Source organism: Antechinus flavipes, chromosome 3 (genome assembly GCF_016432865.1).
Source record: "Antechinus flavipes isolate AdamAnt ecotype Samford, QLD, Australia chromosome 3, AdamAnt_v2, whole genome shotgun sequence".
Lineage (NCBI taxonomy): Eukaryota > Metazoa > Chordata > Mammalia > Dasyuromorphia > Dasyuridae > Antechinus > Antechinus flavipes.
The window spans coordinates 349,836,373-349,857,119 of record NC_067400.1 but is presented as its reverse complement, the minus strand read 5'-3'; the positions used below and the strand labels follow the sequence as shown (position 1 = coordinate 349,857,119).

At 34.2% G+C, this 20,747-nt stretch overlaps 1 protein-coding gene across 2 annotated transcripts in view; it reads left to right on the top strand.

The window, feature by feature from the left end:
• EPB41L5 (erythrocyte membrane protein band 4.1 like 5) overlaps nt 1-20,747 on the top strand; it is a 142,785-nt gene that overhangs the window by 52,211 nt on the left and 69,827 nt on the right. For both annotated transcript variants that reach the window (XM_051985731.1, XM_051985732.1), the window contains exons 4-11: nt 10,651-10,693; nt 11,831-11,909; nt 14,219-14,263; nt 14,641-14,693; nt 16,529-16,649; nt 16,757-16,844; nt 17,859-17,947; nt 18,520-18,589. In XM_051985731.1, the coding sequence (XP_051841691.1) occupies nt 10,651-10,693; nt 11,831-11,909; nt 14,219-14,263; nt 14,641-14,693; nt 16,529-16,649; nt 16,757-16,844; nt 17,859-17,947; nt 18,520-18,589 (588 nt within the window). The remainder of the gene's footprint in view (nt 1-10,650; nt 10,694-11,830; nt 11,910-14,218; nt 14,264-14,640; nt 14,694-16,528; nt 16,650-16,756; nt 16,845-17,858; nt 17,948-18,519; nt 18,590-20,747) is intronic.

Genomic DNA, 20,747 nt, shown 5'->3' with positions numbered 1-20,747 from the left:
GGTCCTGAGAAACGAGGCCATGTGCAGGCTGTGCTTTTTAGATGTTTGGCAGTGAAAAGGAGGAGGAAGTGGAGATTTGGCCATAGGTTGGCATGAAGATTTTATTGAAGATATGGGAGGATTTTAACCAACATGTTTGTAGCAGCTGGGTGTTAAGAAATTGCAAATTGAAGGGATGCCCATCAGTTGACTAATGGCTGAATAAGTTATGGTATGTGAATATTATGGAATACTTTCTTGAAGAAATGATGAGCAGGATGATTTCATAAAAGTCTGGAAAGACTTATGTGAACTGGTACTGATTGAATCTGCTGATTAAAGTAGGCAGAACCTGGAGAACATTGCACAAAGCAGTAGCAACATTGTGTCATGATCAAGGATGATAGATTTAGCTCTTCTCAGCAAAACAGTAATTCAAAACAGTTCTAATAGACTTTGGATGGAAAGTGCCATTTGTGTCCAGAGAAAGAACTATAGAGATTGAATGTGGATTTTCACTTGTTTTGTTCTTTCTTTCTCATTGTTTTTGTTTTTTGTTCTCATTTTTCTTTCATATCATGACTGATATGGAAATGTTTAAAATGATTGTACATTTCAATCTTTCAGATTGCTTGCTGTCTTAGGGAGAGAGGAGGTAGGGAGACTTATTTGGAACTCAAAATCTTACAAAGATGAATGTGGAAAACTATTTTTACATATAATTGGAAATAAAATACTGTTAAGCTTTTTTTTTCTCTTTCCCTCCTTTCCCCCCCATCCCCCTCCCCCCTTCCTTTCTTCCATCCGTCCATCCATCCACTGGAAGAATGTGTTGGTGGAGAAATGAGAGAAATTGAGCATGGGATTTCTCTGATCATATCACTTTGACACTCAGAAACCTTCAGTTGCTTGATCTCCATTGTCTGTTGAATAGCAAGATATAAATAAGGCATTTAAGGCTTATGACTTGGATCCAGATTAGGAGGCATCTTGCTACAGATGAAAAGAGCACCAATTATGGAGTCAGAGGACCTCTATTCAAGTCCTATCTTTGCCCTTTAATCCACTGTGTTACCTTGAGTGGTTCACAACCTTCATGTACCATAATTCTCTTAGCTATAAAATGACAGTGTTCTCAAATTCAAATAGAAAGGGAGCCTGAGAAGTGTCTTTGCCTTAAAAAACTTCAAATTAACACGATCTGTGTTATTTATTTTGTTAAACATTTTCCAGTCATACTGTAGTTTAGTTTGGGTGGCATTGGACTGAAACTTTGACATCTTTGGACTAGAATGTCTCTGAGATCCCTTCCAGCTTTAATGATTCTCTGATATTGTTACCCTATTCTAGATCTTATACTTTTCTAGCTAAATTGTACTTTGTTGCATCCCAGCTTTTTTCCCATCTATATGTAGGAAGGGGCATAAGAAAAAAGAATATGAATGTGGAAGATAAAGAGGATGCTCCAGATTTGGGAGGAAGGAGGAAGGGGGACATGGGTGAAGAAGACAAAGAAAAAGGAAAGACAAAAGGGAAGATGAGGAAAGAGAAAGTTGGATTAGAAATGAGTAGAGTAATGAAGAATAAAGAAATGGATGGTGGATTTGAGGCTAGGGAACAGGAGTTGAGTGAGCATCAGGTCAGTTGATATGGGGGTGGCATAAATCTCCTAACCTACTAGCCTAATTTTAACATGACACTCAAAGTATAATGCTAGGTTAAAACTCTAATTCTCACTCTGACTCTAACCAAACCTTAATCCTATATTTCCCTTGGCCCTAACATTAACCTTAAACTCTAATCTTTTTTTTTCCCCCTGAGGCAATCGGAGTTAAGTGACTTGTCCAGGGTCACACAGCTAGGAAGTGTTAAGTGTCTGAGACCAGATTTGAACTCAGGTTCTCCTGACTTCAAGGCTGATAACTCTATCCACTGTACCATGTAGCTGCCCTCCTAACTCTAATCTTAACAGTACTCTAAGCATAATTAGGTTAGACCCATTTTAATCCTCACCTTAAGCCTGAACTTAATCTTAATTGGCTCTGACTCAGACCCTATTCTGTCTCCATTTTCTAATTAAGAATTAAGCAATATTGGAAAAGGCTACTTGTAAAAGGTAGGATTTTTAGTTGGGACTTGAAAGTGGCCAGGAAGCAAAGGTGAATGGAGCATTCTATGCATAGGAGACCACAGTGAAAATGCCCAGAGTTGAGTGATCTATTCTCTTGTTGGAGAAATAGCAAGGAGGCTAATGGTAGCTATGAAGAATTTGTGTGTTAGGAGTAGAGTAGAAGTCTCAGATCTAAGAAGACTGGAAAGGGATCGGTTATGAAGGTTTTTGAACACCAGAAAATTATATTTAATCATGAAGATGATAGGGAGCCTTTGGAACTTGTTGAATAAAGGAGCTGGGAGGTGGTAGAGACTGGAAGGGAGGTGTTATGGTCACTGGGATTTGAGGAAAATATTTGGTGGCTTTGCTTCACTCTGAAAATAAAAATCTGCCACAGCAATTTTCCCAAATTCTCTTTTACACTTAATTAACCTTTCTTCATATCATGGTTGAGTTTGTGTATTTTTTTTAATGACTTTCTAGGTTGCTTGAGATCCAGGTCTCTGTTGTATCCCCTATTAGGTATACACATAAGATGTTTAGTTAATGGTAGTTGAATTGAATTGAAATTATTCTCTAGGAATTATTGAGGAACAAAAAAGCTTAAAGATAAAGGACTGAGATGAGGAGAACTTATAGTAAGTGTGAAGAACGAAGTCCAAATCTTATTCTGATATTATGTTTGAGTTCCAGAAAAGAGGAGCAGCAACTCACCCCTTGATGGAAGGTTTCAAGTGTCAAGTCCCAGGAAATTATAGTCTTTAATTTTCCTGGAATTGGATAATAAATAATAAATAGCATGTTACATATAGAGGGGGATTCTAGCTGGCAGTTATATTTTTCTGATACTTCCCATACCCTTTTGTCATAATTAAAAAGAAAAATCAGCCTTAAACTTTGGATTTGCATTTGTCATGCTTATATGGGTAAAAGTACAAATAGCAGTTTTACAATTGTCTTAAGGATGTCTGGAAACCAGTTTGCTTTAATATGATCTTTGTTTTAAAAAATTACATGTAATTATGTTTTGTGAAAATGATTTTGCAAAAAGTCACAATATTATTAAATAGCATTTCTGATAATTTATAAACATAAATGCCTTCCATTTTATTAGTTGTTCATAAATCTGTTCCTTTAATTTGGACAGTAATATCTTCTCTTTACGCTATTTTCCCATGTTTTCTAGGAGTAAACTTTAAAAAGGCAGTGATAAATGAGCTACTGACAATTTTTATTCTTAAGCAAAAGCTTTCCCTAATACACTAATGCCCTTTCCTTTATCTGAGTAATATATGGAGCGTTTATAATCTGCAAAGCACCTTATAAATACATAATAATCCTGACAGCAGCCCTGTGAAATCAGTACTTGAGTGTTATCTTTAGCTTAAAAATAGAGGTGTAGTTAGGAGTGGGAGAGGAGAGAAAACTAGAGAAAATAACTTAAGATGTTTGATTCTAGTTGGCTTCAAAATGGATTTAAGGATTGAAGTATAATCACTCACCCCCACTTTTAAACAGTTAAGAAAAAATATTGTTGAATTATGTAGTATTTCATCTAGGATTTAGAGCAAAATAGTGAATTTGGAGCAGGTGGCTTTTTTTTTTCTTGTTTTGTCTAAAAGATGAAATGTGACTAGATAGACTTACTCTGAACTAATTAAGATTATTTTGGTGCTTTTGTTGACAAATAATGTATACTTTGTGGCTGACTTATAATATTATTCATGAGCTGTTTATTTTTCAATTTATGTTACAAGGCTCTATGCTTAGTAGTTAGGTTTATTGAAATACAATATTCAAAATTTCTTGGTTCACATTTGTTGCTAAAACCCATAGAATTTCCTGTAGTTTTATAACTCCTTGTTCTTCTTTTCTATCGGGAAAACCAAGGAAAAGAGAGTTTTTCTATTAATTTAAGAATGTTGGAAATGACAAAGTATTCCCTATAGGAAGCAATAATCTTGCCAGGATTCATGGGAAATTTGGAATTTTATTGCAGCAATAGTACTTTAGGTGGGGTTTTTCATAAGGGCAGAGATGGGAAGAGGCATTTATGTACTCTAAGGAATAGTTTTTTGTTTATTTTTTAAAATTCTAAACTTGATCACCAAATAAAATAAGCACTTCCATTTACAAAGTTAGGATCCCCCCCCAAAATAGGTCTTTATATGAAACTGAAAATCCCTTACATGTATCTTGATGTTCCTGTTAAGTAACATATAAGCCATCCTGTTTTTCTGTTTCCTTGTGGCCTAGGCAAATTTTTTTTTCTTAATAGTTTTTTATTTTTCCCAAATACATGTAAAGATATTTTCAACATTCATTTTTGTAAAATTTTGTGTTCCAAATTTTTTTCCCTCTTTAACACTTCTATCTTCTCCCTAAAACACAAGCAATCTGATACAGATTTACACTATCCTTTTAAACATATTTCTGTCATTTTGTGCAAGAAAAATCAGATCAAAAAGAAAAAAAAAGAATCCATGAGGAAACAAAAAAAAAGATGAAAATGTTATGCCTCGATCACATTTAATCTCCGTTTTCTCTCTCTCTCTCTGGATATGATTGGTACATTGTGTCCCAAGTCTGTTGCAAGCAAAGCACTGCAATGCTGAGAAGAGTCAAGTTCATTACAGTTGATCATCACATAATCTTATTACTGTGTACAGTGTTCTCTTAGAACGTTCTATTTACTTCACTCAGTAGCAATTCATATAGGTCTTTCTAGGTTTTTCAAAATCAGCTCGCTCATTATTTCTCATAGAACAGTAATATTCCATTACCTTCTTCAGTTTATTCAACCATTTCCCAACTGATGAGCATTCACTCAACTAAGCAAAATTTAAAAATCCTCTCTCCCCTTTGAAAATGACTGAGGTCATTTTTATGTTACTATCAACTAGAAATTTCAAAACCATCATGGAATTTGACAGCACAAACTATTTAATTATATGCCAAAGAAAGCATTTCTGGCATTAAAAAATACATTTATAAAAATTAATGTTGAAAAATCTTTGATTTCTATTTTCTCCAGGGCAGTTGTCCACATCTCTGTTATATACTAGGTTATCTGCTAGGGCAAATACAACTTAATTCTGATACGGGCTGAGCAGTTAATTTAAGTAGAAAATGTCTAGTGCCATAAGCTATAGAATCTGAAGCTTTCTTGTATGAAGTCTGCCTCTGTTGAAGCACATGGGAAAACAAAAGGTTCAGACTAGGACATAAATGGCCTTCTTGTTCTTGTTGTTACTGTATTAAATTTCACATTCACTTTAAAAACTTGTTCATAAAACTTGTTCCCTCTCATGTTGGGAAGTGCTACCCCCATTTGGAGCTTCAGTGAAATTGTCACAAAATTTAGTCAAGCAAAATGGCTAGATATCGATGAGCTGTGATCTCTACTGTTGGAGCAAACATCCAAATTAATGAGATTATAGATTCAGTTGAGAATTTTTAGTATTCATGAAAGCCAGCTTTTAGTTTGTATTATGCAGTTATTGATTATTTCTAGATAATCAATTAATAAGTTGAATGTTTTTATAAGATAAAGTATACACACAGTAGATGTGTCTCCAGACAAGTTATTTAAACTTTCAGGGTTATGAACTAACCTAGGTCGTTCTGTAAAACAATGAGTTGCAGATTATTTTTGGATTTAGATCACCAAGATGAAACGACATATTCAGTCTGGTCCCCCCAAAACATAAAAGACAATGTAATCTAAAAAGTTCTTGTTGTCTCTTAGCAAAACATTAACAGATTTTAATAGATTTCTGTAGGGTTGTAAATTGTCTTATACACATCTCCTTTGATGCTTAGCAACTTTATGTAGTAGGGAAATATAGCCCCACTTTTATAGGTAAGGAAACATTTTAGACAAGTGGTATTGAAGGTTACACAGCATATAGATGGTAAAAGACAACACCATATAGTAGAAAGCACTAGATTTGGAGTCAGAGGGGTTGTATGGGTTTGAATTCCAACTCTGCCACTTAGCCCTGTGATCTTAGACAAGCCCTAAGCCTGATTTCTCATCTGCAAAGATGAGGATGCTGGGTTGAATGCATGAGGTCCCTTCTAGCACTAAATATAACTCAAACCCAGATTTTTTAGACCTGGAAGTCAGGAGTTCTTCCTTAAAGTCATTTTAAAGAATTGCTCTGTTTAAAGTAGTGTGATGTTTCTCTTTTTTGATAAGAATTTCACCATTCTTTGAACTATTTTTTTTTGTCTATAGGAGTCAATCACTCAAGGCAAATTGTACAGAATTTTCTAGTGATTCTTTGTTTCTTAACGGTTTGCAACAGCGAACTTTTTAGAGGCTGAGTAAATAATGGGAAGATGTTTATATACTTGGGAAGACTGACCTTGCTTGTCTGGCTTTGGGGGCTCTTTGACCATGGAGGTTTAATCCTTTGATTTCCATTATTCTTCTTCTCTTGCTAAGTAGGATTAGTGGTGATATGCTTGGAGCTACCAGCATCATAATGTGGATCGTTCAGGTATTCATTCAACTGTAGTTTGTCAGAGTTGATTGATTTCTGACCTCTTATCTTATTACATCTTGTAGTATCTTCTGAATTGGCTAGACTTTAAATTTTTTTTTTTTTGGCTAGATATCAGAATTAAGTGACTTGCCCAGGGTCACATAAGACACTCTGGACATGATCAGTATTAATACTTGGACCCTTCTTCCCTCAAGTTAAAAGTTTCAGGTTTCTAAAACATAATTTTATTGAATATTTTATTTTAAGACATCTACAATTCCCAAGATATCTTTAATCCCTCCCACTCCCTGAGAGCCGTTTAAAAAAGATCAACCAATTTAACTCTAAATCAGTCTGGCACACCCTTAATTCTTCACTCCTACAAAGAAGATCAGGGAGATAGTGATTACTGGGGGAATGTTGCCCTGGACGACATCCAGGGGCACATTGGATGGAGTGAAGGCCTTGTGAGTCAGGAGGACTTGGGTCCAAATTTTGCCTCAGACACTTGACACTTACTAGCTGTGTGTCCCTAGAAAAGTCACATAACTTCGAATATCTTGCAAGAAAGGAATTGCATTAGAATATAAAGACAAATGGCACAACTAAAACAAAACTTAAGAACACAGATCTGATAAGTCATCATGTAATGTCTTCTGCATTGGCAAGATTTGTTTAAAATTTATTTTTATTTTGAGGCTGTTGGGCTTAAGGGACTTGGCCAGAGACACACTACTGGTAAGTGTTAAGTATCTGAGGCCAAATTTGAACTCAAGATCTCCTGATTCCCCTGGACTTAAGGACTGGTGCTTTATCATATGTGTCATCTAGTTGCCCTTGGTTTAACTTTTTAAAAGAAAAATTTCTAAAATACAATAAATGCTCTGTCTCTAAAAAGTGACATGGTTTTTAAAAAAATCTAGTTTGCTTTGTATTTCCTTAATAATTTATGGTGTTTCTATGAAGAAAGCTAAATGATTATTGTGGTTTTTAAATTTTTTATTTTTCAAATCAAAGGAAAAAGGAGATTCTCTGAAAAGAGTAAGGACTAATGATAAAATCAGGAATAACCTGATCTTCAGCAATGTAACCAAAAGTACAACATTCTGTTCTTCAGAATTATCTTTTTTGGGTTGTGTTAAAATAATAGTAGAAATTGAACCATCAAGATGTAATGAATGTTTCATTAATTAAAGAATCAGCATATTAAGTTTTAGTTATGGGACTTATCTTCATTATTTGGGAGGGGGAAAAACCCAACTTCGGTTTAGTTACTATATATACAGTGTGTAATTTAGTAGTATTGTGATTATACTGTACTTATTTCTTTAAAACAAATAAGCAAGGAATTCATTCTAGAATGTGAGTTTATCCCATCTCAGAACTCATTAAGCTGTACAAGTCATATTTTAGTTTAGGCCAATATGAGTTTTTAAATGATTAGTTTGTCAGAAATGAGAGTAAAGTTTATTCATTTTAAGATGGTATAATGAAGGAAGATGGAACACATAGGGTTCCAGAGGCTATACATCCTCCTGGTTAGAATGAGAGGCCTTTTAACTTTAGGTATAATATAAAAGCAAGTCCTAAAAACACTGACTTAATAAGGAAAGTACTCTCAGTGCCTGTCTCTGAGCTCTAAACAGCTTGGGTCTGGAATGTGGAGGAGATGAAAGAAAACAGACTTGAGAATAAGCAAACATGAACTCCCAGCCTTTCTGTAAGAGAATGTCACTGAGGACTCTCCCACTTCTGAATTCAGTTTTATAGTCTCTGAAGGCTTAGTGTTTTCTTGAGGTTGAAGAAGGATGATGATAGTAGAGAAAAGAAATCATTTTAATTATGTCAGCCTTTCTTTTGTGATTGAACTTTATACCTTGAAAACACTGGCCCTTTCTTGTTTCGTTTTCGATATAGCAAATTTCTGGTGATAATTTGAATAGCAGGGTAAAATTAAAGGAAGATTACTGAAAGTAAAGTGAAAAAAAATATGTAAAGCCACTCCAATTATAACTTTTTCCCTCTAAAAAAAAGGAGGACAAAAACTTGGTCTCAAATAGTTGCCACTGTCTTGATTAATAAGTGATATTTATATAGTTAGTACTTGGTTTGTAGAACATTCTTCATTTCATCATTATTTAATAAGTATCTTATAATGCGACCTCAAAACAATCTAATGAGGTAGATACTATGTTATAGGGTTGGTTTTTTCCCCCATAAATTAAGAAATTGAAGCTCAGTAAAATTATGTGATTTTCCTGTATTCAGACTTAAGAACAGGTAAATGTGTTTACCACATTTAATCCTCACAGGAATTTAAGTTTTATAATTGTGTGTTCGCTCCATTGACAACTTACTATTTAAAGATAGGATCTTTGAAAATTATTCAACTTGTAATTATTTCTGTGTTTTCAAAGATTATGTTAGCAGAACCCAGGCTATAGTTAGTTTTGCCTGAATGAAAAAAAACTTTAAATATGATTCTGGAGATAGGTGATGCTTATTATTTATTGCTCAAGCACCAGGCTAATTAAATAAAGAAAAATTCCTTAAACTCTTGTCTCCAAAACAGAAGTCACTTTTCCCTCCCCTAAAAACACATCACCTCCTGACTTTTATATTTCTGTTGAGGGCATTCAAGTTTAATGGTCCATTCTTGGTTTTTTGTCCATTCTGATTTAAAGCCTCTATTTCATATTTGTCTTTTGGTTCTCTTCCCCCTTATTCAATCAGTTGCCAAGTCTAAGCTACTTCCATTCATCTCTTGCATCCATTCATGGTCAATCACGTGGTTACCACCTTGGAAAGCTAGCCTTCGACTTTCATTTCTTGTTGATACTTTTTCAGTAGTCTGCTAGTGGTTTTCCTGCTTCTAGCTTCTCTCCATTTTAATGCATCCTCCTCATATCTATCAAAATAATCCTCTTACAGTAAAGACTCAGTCACATTATGTAATTCTGTTGTCCCAAAATCTTTGAAATCTCTTTATTGCTCTTTTGTATAAATATAAATGACCTTCAACCTGATATTTAGAACTCTTGATACTCTGGCTCCAGCCTACCTATTCAGCATTAATATACTTTACTGCCCTTCATATACTTTATCCTCTTGGAGTTCTAAGCTTCTGTTAAGATTCAAGTCAGTTGGATCTTCTCAGCTTTTTCTGTTACTCCTAGTTGTTAGTGCCCTCTATCTCCTCAAATTATCTTGTATTTATTTATTTATGTAGATGTTGTATCTTCTTCCAGTATAATTATAGCCCTTTGAGGTCAAAGACTATATTCCAGAAATCTATTACATGGACATAATAAATACTTTCCATGCATGTTTGAGACATATTGTATTAAATTGGCAATTCTTGCAAGACCTGAAAACAGTAGAACTAAAAGTGTATAAAGCAGTCCAGTTCTTAATTATGGCTTTCTGACCATACCAAAATGATATTTTAAGAGAGTGCTCAAAGCACCTGACAGTTAGTTTAGAATGGGATCTTTGAGTCCATACATCAGAACAGTTTGGGGATAAGGCTACTCTGGCATTTAATAGGGAAGTGTGTCCCTGTGTATCTAGTCATTTTTTTTCTTTTCTATAGTCATAAGAAGGGGGAACTACCAATGATCTAGGATTCTAGAAAGGAAAAAGAAGTTAAGATTTTTGGGGAGGGGAGAGTGGAGCAGTCCATAGCAAGGGGTTTTTATTCTAGATATGGACAAAATCATAATTTAAAGTGGCAAAGATCAAAGGGTGCATATAAAACTATCTTATGTTTTCCTGTTTTAAAATATATTACAAAACTGTCTAATATCTGGCCAATAAAAGACAGAAAAGAAAGAAATAATTAGATCACAGACATTGAATCAAATGAATATGAAGATAAATTTTTTTGACTTTTGTTCTTAACATGACTTTATGTCAGTGAAGATTGATACTAAGCTTCACCTGCATTAACAACAATCTTAAAACTAACTGTTATTAAAAGGGGTTTTTGTCTTTCTTAAGAAATGAATTATGAGATAAATAATAGATACTTTTAATTGTCCAAGACTTTTAATTTTATTTTTCTTTCAGCATTGGTTAGACAGTACAAAAAGCATCAAAAAACAAGTTAAAAGTAAGTATTTTTTAAAAAAAAATTCTATTGGGGAAACTTTGGAACTCAATTTGTTTTCTAGAATTCATGAATTACAAGAATATATTATTAGGGGAAACAAGGTATAGCATATTTGACATCATCCTGAATCCTTTTCTTTCTTCGTCTTTATTTTTATAGCATGATCACAGAAGGTAATGCCTGTAGTACTTCATTAATCCTGGCTGAGCATCTGAATGAAAATCTTGTAGTTGGGGAAGGGAAAGGAAAGAAGAAATAGTAGAAAGGAGGGAAGTCTCTTATTAGAAAAATGATTTTCTTAGAACTGCTGTAAAAGTCAGTCAGGAAAGATAAAAATGTGAGATTGCTATCTAGTAATTTCTTTCCCTCTCCCTCTTCCTCCTATCCCTCCTTCCTTCCCTTTTCTCCCTCTCTCCATCCCCATCCTCTTTCTCTCCCCTCTTTCCCTCCAATTGTTCATGCTGGAAATTTTCCTTTTGGTTTCATGTAGTATTTATAATCTCAAAATACCTTCAGAGATATTTTTGTTATTAATTTTTTTAATCAAGAATAACAAATTGAAAACAACATAAGATAAATTTTGATTTGTACTAAATATAGCCAGGGAAAAGGACAGGCACTAATACAGAATTTATTCTATGTTCTGTAACTTCAGGCTTCATATGTATCTTTTAAAAAATAATAAAGTCTCTAAGAAAATTTCCTTCAGTTGGAATAAGTTTATGTTGGAGAAATTACCAAGAACATTAATAAGGTAGACATTCCTAAGTGCCTGATGAATATAGACCAGCAGGAGTCTAGGGCAGTAGCTAAGTACATTGTCAAGATATAAAACTTTTATATAATTTATGGACCTCTGACATATTAAGGTTATCGTGCAGTAATTTGCAAAACAAACTGATTTTTAACGCAAGAGGTTTGTGGAATAGTGACTTTATTAGCAAATGTTATTTTGTGTCATTGTTCTTAACCATATTAGCACTTACATTTAGTAATAGATTTCAAACATGACAAGGATATCTGTTTTTGCACAACACTCTTACTGGTTCTTCCAAATCTAGAGATAAAACTAAGAATTCTGACTTGATTGGGAGACTGACAGGTTGTTTGTTTTGTTTTTTCCCCCACTTTGCCTAGTTGGTTCACCATATTGTCTACACCTCCGTGTTAAATTTTACTCCTCAGAACCAAACAATCTTCGTGAAGAGCTGACAAGGTAATAAATCTACAAGTATTCGTGATTTCTGTTGCAACAATTGTAATAGGATGACCTTGCTTGTGTCTAAGATTTTCCAGTAGTCCTGATTTCAGAATTTAGCTTTGCTTTGTTCTCTTCTGGTTTTCTAGAATTATTTTGAGTATCTGGTAAAAGTGATTTTTTTTTTCTTGGCTAGGAAAGTGAATGGAGAATTCCGGTTCAGGGTCATGAATTTTTATTGTCTTTTACCATCCATCAATATGCCCAGACCTCACTACTCACTTTAGTAGATGGTGAATGGAAAGTCCTATATGTCTGTTGTTAATAAACTCAAAATACTTGGTTTGAATATTTGAAGGCATTTTAAGCAATTTACACAAATTAAACACAAGACTGTCCTGGCTCACCTATCTTTGCAAAAAAAGATTGTACAGGGAACAATGTGAGATCGGCAAAAGAGAACTGAATTTGTAATTAATTTTGTGTAAGACTAAAATTGGATCTGACTTTTTGCTGAGTAGATTTCCTAAGAAAGTACTGTGGCCTTACAGCCAAGAATGTATTATTTATTGGTTTAAGATTGAAAGAGAAATATGATAAGGCTAAATATTGTTATACTATGTATTTATATGCCAAATACATTATGTGGAATACCAGGCTGGATAAATTACAAGCCAGAATTAAGGTTTCAGATATGTTCTATCTTCCAGTCTATAGAGAGAACTGAAAAAAGTGAATGCAACTTGAATCGTTAATTTAGTCACTTTATTTTTCTTGCCTTTTTTCTTGAGATGGCTTGTATGGAAGTACGTTTTGTATGATTTTATATATATATATATATATGAAATTGATATTTCTTGCCTTCTCAGTGGATTAGGGGCCGAACTGGAAGGAAAGAGAAAAATTGGAACTTAAAATTAAAAAAAAAAAAGTTAAAAAAAACAACCTTGGGAGCAAGGTTTATTATCCCCATTTTAGAGAGAAGGAAACTGAGGCAGACATCAGTTAAGTGGCTTGCCCAGGGTCATACAGCTAAGGTATGTCTTTGAACTCAGGATTTTTTCGGACTCCAAGCCTTGTATTGTATCTCTCAGCTAGCTTGCTTTACCACCATCTAATAATTCCTTATTTACTCTTTAGTTGTCATTCATCTATGCGATATGTAATTTGTATATGTCCTGTTATTTTACACATATTTCCTCCCCCCAACACCCTATTACAGTATGAACTCTTTAACACCAGAGGCTGTTTTAAACTTTTATTGTCTCTCTAGCACTTAGCTAACTGTCTGGCACAAAGCCTGTTTGATTGATTTAAACAAGAAAAGAAACAGTATACTCTGAAGTGGTTGCAGCAAAACAGTACTGGGATGATGTCAGTCATAGTAATTTATGGCTGTTAAGAGTTTATAAGTTTGGAAAATTCATTTGTTTCAGAGTATTTGGATTTACTTCCTGACTTTTGAGATCTTTCTACAATCTTATGGTTAATGTAGTAGTATTCCCTGTTTTATATTTTGGCCATGAAGTTGGGAGAATACCTCTCATGACTATTTGAGCCCTAAAATTTTAGCTTCTCCTTTATTAGGCAGTGAAAAAAATACCATCAATTCACAGTTATTCATTTTTATTCATGACATTTTAATTAGAAGAAGGTGATCAGCTCTTTAAATAAGAAACTTTACCAGATCATAGACATGTTTTTACATCCTGCTCTGATCCAGTGGGAAGAGGATGTACACTATTAGTCACAATGCCCTCATATTTTTACATCTTTCATTCATAAAATGAGATAAAAATAAAGATGATTATGTAGCAAGTAGCAAATTAGATGTTTGATTATAGAATCAGTTCCTTGATTTAGAGGACTAAAATATATTGCTAATAACTTTTACTAAAATAATTGTTCGTGTTTCTTCCTGGAGGAGGCAAAAACTTGAAATAAATGTATTTCCTTAAAAGTAAAAGATTTTCATTTTACTATCATTCTTAGCAGAACATGTACATGATTTGAAGGTTTGCTCATTACATCCTGTTAAGTACATTTTCTCAGGTAACTCAGAGGCACTACCTTTCAGGAGTCTTAAGAAATAGATATGGTGTCCAAGAAACAGAGTTCAAATTCCAACTTTATGGAATCTTGAGTCAGTCATAGAGCTTCTTTAGATCTCAGTTTCTTCATCTGATCCTCCTTTAGTGTATCCAGACTTCTCCTTTTAAAATGTTTATTCTTTGATAAGGATGTTTCTTTCCCACTATGGCATAGGATTATTGCTTAGTAGAAAAAATACTTAAATAATGCTAATTGTTGGCCTTTTCTTTTTCTAGGTATTTATTTGTTCTTCAGTTAAAACAAGATATTCTCAGTGGAAAGTAAGTACTTGTTACTTGAATTACATGGTGGTTCTTTTATGCTTTCGGAAAGCAGTATTTATGGAGAACCACTATTCTTAACTTGTGTGTCATAGACCTGTTTGGCAGACTGTTAAAGCCTATGGATCACATTTTAGAACCATTTTTTCAAATACATTATATAAACATTTGTAGCATTATAAAGGAAACCAATTTTATTACTACTTAGCAAAATTTGGGGGAGAAATAAACCACAAGTTTAATCACCTAAGTTAAGAACCTCTGATGTAGAAATTATTTTTTATGTCTATTGTTTGTTGCATTTTGCTCCTTCAACCTTCCCAAAAGCTTACATTTAAAGAAGCTCATTTTTAAACAAGTCACTATTTTGATTTCAGATTGGAATGTCCTTTTGATACAGCAGTCCAGTTGGCAGCTTATACATTGCAAGGTGGGCTATTCTTATATCATAAAGGCTATCTTATGTTAGTCTTTTTGGTTGTCATTTATGTCAAGGAATTTAAAGAGAGAGCAGCAAATAATCTCTAAGAAATTGGATTCTAAAAACCCTATTTTATTTTCACTTCTGACGTGTTTAAGGATAGCAACTTCTTTACTTTGAGCAATTGCCTCTATTCCCTCTGTTTTTTTTTGGTTTTTTGGTTTTCTCCAAAGTGGGCCAAGGGAAGAAGGAGTAAGGTAAGAGGGAGACTATACTTGTTTTGTTATTATGGGATAGATTTATAGCAATATCGAAGTAAATAACAGTAGTTGTCCCATATCCATTATTTCCATGGTTTCAGTTATCTGAGGTCAACAATGAATTTCAGGATAGGAGATGGGGAGAGGGCTGACCACCCATGGAGGAAGGGCATACAGTTCAAAGACCTGTGGGGATTGGAGTCAGACATGTGGTACCTGAATTTGAAAGGTCAGAAGATATCCCTGTGGGTAAGTGGGCAGAGTAGGGCAATGCCTCCTCTTGGCACTGGAATTCTCACGTCCCAAATCTAATGGTAGTGGTGATGGTATTTTGGGGAGTATATGGAGGGGATGGATTACTAAGTCAAGAAGAAGCAGGAATGGAAAGAGTGAGAAACAGAGAGAGTATAGTACTATACAATTCAGTTAACATGAGTATTAAAAGTTAAAGCTAAATTGTCTATTGAAGATGTGGTACTTATTCATGGTTTCATTGACCAAAACCCATGGGGATCTTGGAAAATATCCCCTGCAGATAAGGAGGTATAGCTTGATATCACCTCCCAATGTTAACTCCTCACCATAATGAGATATCAGTATGGGACTTTAGAATTTTAACTATAATAGACTCTTAGTAAACATTCTCTGATTCATCAGTTGTTCTAAAGAAATTAAAAAGAGATGCTTTGGCTAGCAGAAAGGAGATGCAGGAGGTAAACATAGGATAAAGAAAACTGGGTGAGATCAGAAATACCAATCATGGGGCAGTTAGGTTGCCCAGTAGATAGAGCACCAGCCCTGAAGTTAGGAGGACTGAGTTCAAATCTGGACTTAGACACTTAACACGTCCTAGCTGTGTGATCCTGGGCAAGTCACTTAACCCCAATTGCCTCAGCAAAAACAAAACAAAACAAAACAAAACAAATACCAGTCATGAACATGATAGAGCGACAATCTCCATAGTCACCTGACTATGTTGGATCCCTGTCCTTTCTGACTCCTACATGTTCTTTTTCTGGGCTGTGAAGTTATGAGCTATATGTGGAGGGGACCATCAAGGTCTTTAAGACCAATCAGAAGAGAATTTTCTACAGAGGGGACTGGAGCAATAATTCAGTGCACCCTGACCCCTGAGCATAATAATCTTGCCCTCCTGGAGTGACCCTGAGGCTGTGGGGTGGGATGCATCTTGGGAGACCTCTTCCCTTTTCTGTCATTCTTGGAAGTTATCTTTATAACTTTTTATAAAGGAAGTTAACTGATTAATGTCCAGAAAAGCTTTATGGCTTAATTAAGATAATCAAACCTAAATTACTTAATTTCAGGACTAGAGATTTTTTGTAAAACTTGTCAATAAATAGAAAGCATTGAATACCTTTGGGCCTTCCAGGGATAAATGAATCCTTAGAAAAGAACTCTTCTTGATAAAATATGAACAGTACAAGAAATAATCGAAATTCTTCAAGTCAATTGACAGGCATCAACCTCTACTACATGCAAAGAAACAGCATGATTTGACAGAAAAATCTTTAATGTATCTTGTACTTAGCAAAATATAATTTTGTGCAACTTTTGTGTTTGTAGCTGAACTTGGTGACTATGATCTTGCTGAACATGGCCCTGAGCTTGTATCTGAATTCAGATTTGTGCCCATTCAGACAGAAGAAATGGAGCTAGCCATTTTTGAGAAATGGAAGGAATACAGGTATTAGCATTGGCACACATTGACCATTGTTCTTCTTGTACCTAAATGGTTATTTATTTTGAAGCATTCCTCAGGTTTTGGTGATTCCTTTTTTCCTCTAATTTCAGGGGTCAAACACCAGCACAGGCTGAGACTAACTATCTGAATAAAGCTAAATGGCTAGAAATGTATGGAGTGGATATGCATGTAGTAAAGGCAAGTGGGACCTTGATATACTTTCTCTTTTCATGTATCTGTTTATGTTCCGGAATATTTTTGAATATTTAAAATAACATCACATAACTCACAAGAAATAATTACAGTATATTGTATGTAAGCCAATTGATGCACTTTTTTTGTTCCCAAAGAACCATTTTAGATTAGGAGGCTGCTTTTCAGGTTGGCTGCTGTGTGGTGATTTTTTTTGTATTTTTGCAGACTAGCACTTTCCTAAGAGTTTGCAAAACTTCAAAGATTTTTGTAATCTGCATATATGGAGGTAATACCACCCATATCTCCAAAATTATAGATCTTTGAAGTATTGAATAAGTTACATGCATGTTGTCTTTGAGCAGTGATTTCATATTTAAAAAAAAAAATAATTCCTCTGTTAATTGCCAAAATGGATTTGATATTTTAAAAGTCAGTCTCATCAAAAAAAAAATGAAATAATATCTAAAATCCAAATGCAGTTTTACAAACTGTAGATAAGTAAGATAAGATTGAGGGAATCTGCAGATGTTCCTAATTAGTTTTTCCATTTGTGACTAGATTTGTGAATAGATTAATGAAAAAGCACTTATTGAGTCCTTGCTTTGGGCTTGCTTTTTTGGCCAGTTACATAATCAAACTTCTTTTAATTTTAATTCAGAAGTTACATTATTTCTGAAAGCAAGATAGATTTTTAGTTTGGAAGGAATTTGACAAGCCATTGAACACATTAAAACAGTTATTATTTTCTTCTCATTCACCAGTGTTGATTTCCTTTTAAATTTTTTCTAATTTACATAGGGAAATAGAATATGAGAGGGTTCTGTGAACGGTATGTTTGGAATTGGTTGTTAAAGCATGTAAACTTTACAAAGAAGTAACTTGTGGTTCTAACTTTCTTCTGAAACTTATTTTACAGAGTATAGCTCTTTGAATATATATTTTTTAATTTATATACAGTTAATGTTGTAAGAAAATAGGTTTATTTTTAATCTTTTTTTTTTTTTTTTTTTAAATTAGGCTCGGGATGGAAATGACTATAGTCTAGGGCTTACTCCAACTGGAGTCCTTGTGTTTGAAGGAGAAACCAAAATTGGATTATTTTTTTGGTAAGCCAATTTAAAACAGATTTAATGACATTTTATCCGGCTTTAAAAAACAAAAAACAAAAAAACTTGAATGCAATATGAACATTCCCTAATGCTAAAAAAAAAAAAAAAATAGCATAAAGAAAGGAAGTACATTAATTTGTCTTAAAACAAACAAACAAACAAACAACTTTAGGGGCAGCTAGGTGGTGTAGTAAAGAAAAAGGAAAAAAATATTTTAGCTTAGAATATGTTAGGATAAAACAGCAGATTCTTGGTATATCTTTTTATTGATACAGATCTCAATTCCTTTTTGTTATTATCCCCCCCAGGCAATTAGGGTCAAGTGACTTGCCTAGGGTCACACAACTAGGAAGTATTAAGTGTCTGAGACCAGATTATCCATTCTTTTAATTCAGAATTAAGCATATGTCAGTTTTACTTAGGATAAGAGAATTCTAAAATTGGGAATGGTTTTTGAGGTCACACAGTTGAGTTTTCCCAATTTACAGGTCAGGAAGTGCTACTGCTATATTTAAAACATCTTTAAAAGTCGTTCATAAATATTTTTAACCTGCCTCTTATTTTCATAGGCCCAAGATTACCAGATTGGATTTCAAGAAGAATAAATTAACTTTGGTGGTTGTGGAAGATGATGAACAGGTAGGAGTTGGGTTTTTTTTTTTTTTTAATACTACTGTGGGGCTGAAAAGTAACTTTAAAATAACCTAGGCTAGTGGTTCCAAATTGGTTCAGATACTCAGGTGCACAGAGCTTTCTTTAAAAGAATGAACATTGTGACAAAGCACTAGTTAAACTTAACTGTGTAACAGAACAAAATTTCAAGGATGCTCATTGGATGGTGTTTGCATTGAAACTGCACATTTTATTGGTGCTAAATAAAGACAACAATTTTCAGGAACCAACTTGGATATTGAGGACCCCTTTTGGTAAGCAAAATTCTATTATCTCCCTGAGGCTCTCAGCTCATTAATTTGGAATTACTGTTCTAATCCTATTCTTTCTTTTGGGCAAATCATCCCAGAATAACTTTTCTATTAAAAAAAAATTAAACTTATGAGAAAAGTAATTGTTTTTCTTAATAATACATGTTTGAGTTGTTTAAGGATCACAGATCCATCTAGTTCAAGCCCCTCATTTTATTGGCAAGAAAATGGAGGCCAGAAGGAATCTGGACTCCAGCCTGGAACTCTAGACAGAGCCATAATTTAAGTCATCTAACTCTGGATTCTTTTCATTAGCTACCAAATATCTTCTTTAGAAAACAGTAGTAACTTACAACTACTCGATAATTGATTTCAGAAGTTTCTATTTGTGTCTTTTGCTTTATTTACTTTGCCTTTTTCCTTACAAATATTTCCCCTTCTCATTGCATTGAAAGTTACATTAGTTATATGTAGGTGTTTGTGACAACTGAGGCATTCCTCAGTTCTTTATTTTCTTAATTTCATATCTTCTCTTATGCATGATAATATTGGGTATTGATACATACTGCTTATTGGATTGCTGTTGTTGATCAATAAAACTTTTCAATCGTCTTCCATTCTCTCTTTCACTTCAATCTCTGATGGAAACTTGGTCTGTCTTGCAAATACTGACCTTTGTGTTCTTGATCCCATCTACTGTAAGCTTGTTTGTTCAATTATTTTGTAGCCTTACCTTGTGCCATCCAATTTTCTTTCTTAGATTCTTGTTATCTACTTTTTCTTTCCAGTTTTTAAGAAACTTTCGCTTGGCTTGACATCTCCTCAAAGTTGCTGTTCTAAATTCTTCCATTTCTTTACCTCTCATTCACTATTCCCTTCTAAGCTGGCTTTTGACCCCAACCAGGAAAAACTGTTTGAGTTTATCAGAGACCTCAGCCTTTTCTCAGAAAGCATTCTGTTTGACATCTTGGCAACTTTTGATATTTCTTCCTTGACCTTTGTGTTTCCTCTATGTTTCCTCCTGTTTTTCTATTCCTTTTTTGTATTTTTTTTTTTTTTTTTTGCAATTTTTATTCATCTTTTACTCATTCCTCCAAAGCTCAGTTCTGATTCTTCTGGATGATCTCATATGCTCATTTACAACCATGCAAATAACCTCTAGATCTATGTTACATTTTAATTCTCCTCCATTTCATCCTCTACTGACAACTGCCTCCTTGGAATCTTCATTTCAGAGTCCCATAGATATTTCTGATAAAATATCTAAAGCAGGAACTAATCTTGCAACTCTCTAAATTTCCTTCTTTTCTGGGCTTTTGAAGATTTTTGCTTGAGAGCAGCACCATTCTTCCAATTACCAAAAGTTGCCACCTCAACTTCTTCAGCTTCCTTCCTCCTAGTGTCTTTTTAGTTATGTGCTAATTCCTTTTAATTCTCCCTTTCTTACATCTCTTGAAGGGATCGTTTCTTTTTTTGTTTCAGTATCCCTAGTACCTAATATGATAGACACTTAACAGAAGCCTGTTCATTGACAACTTGATCTGTATCTCTCCTAAATTCATTTAATACTTCAGCTCAGACCCCTTTTCACTGAACTCTTACTGCAGCTCCCAGTCACACTCCTGGCTCCCACTCTTCCTCCTTTCTCTGTGCTGAATGTTCACGCCTCATTAAGTTACTCCTCCTTTGCCTGGCATTTAAAGTTTCCCCCAGTCTGGAGCCACTCTCCCCTTCCCCCAACTTAGTGATGTTTTACATACTGTTTTAGCCAGAGTGACCTCTACTCCCTGACCTCAGGATTTCACCACTCATCTCCATGCTTTTGCCAGACTGTTTTCCAAAGGCTATGGAGTCCTCTGCCTCTTCATATATAT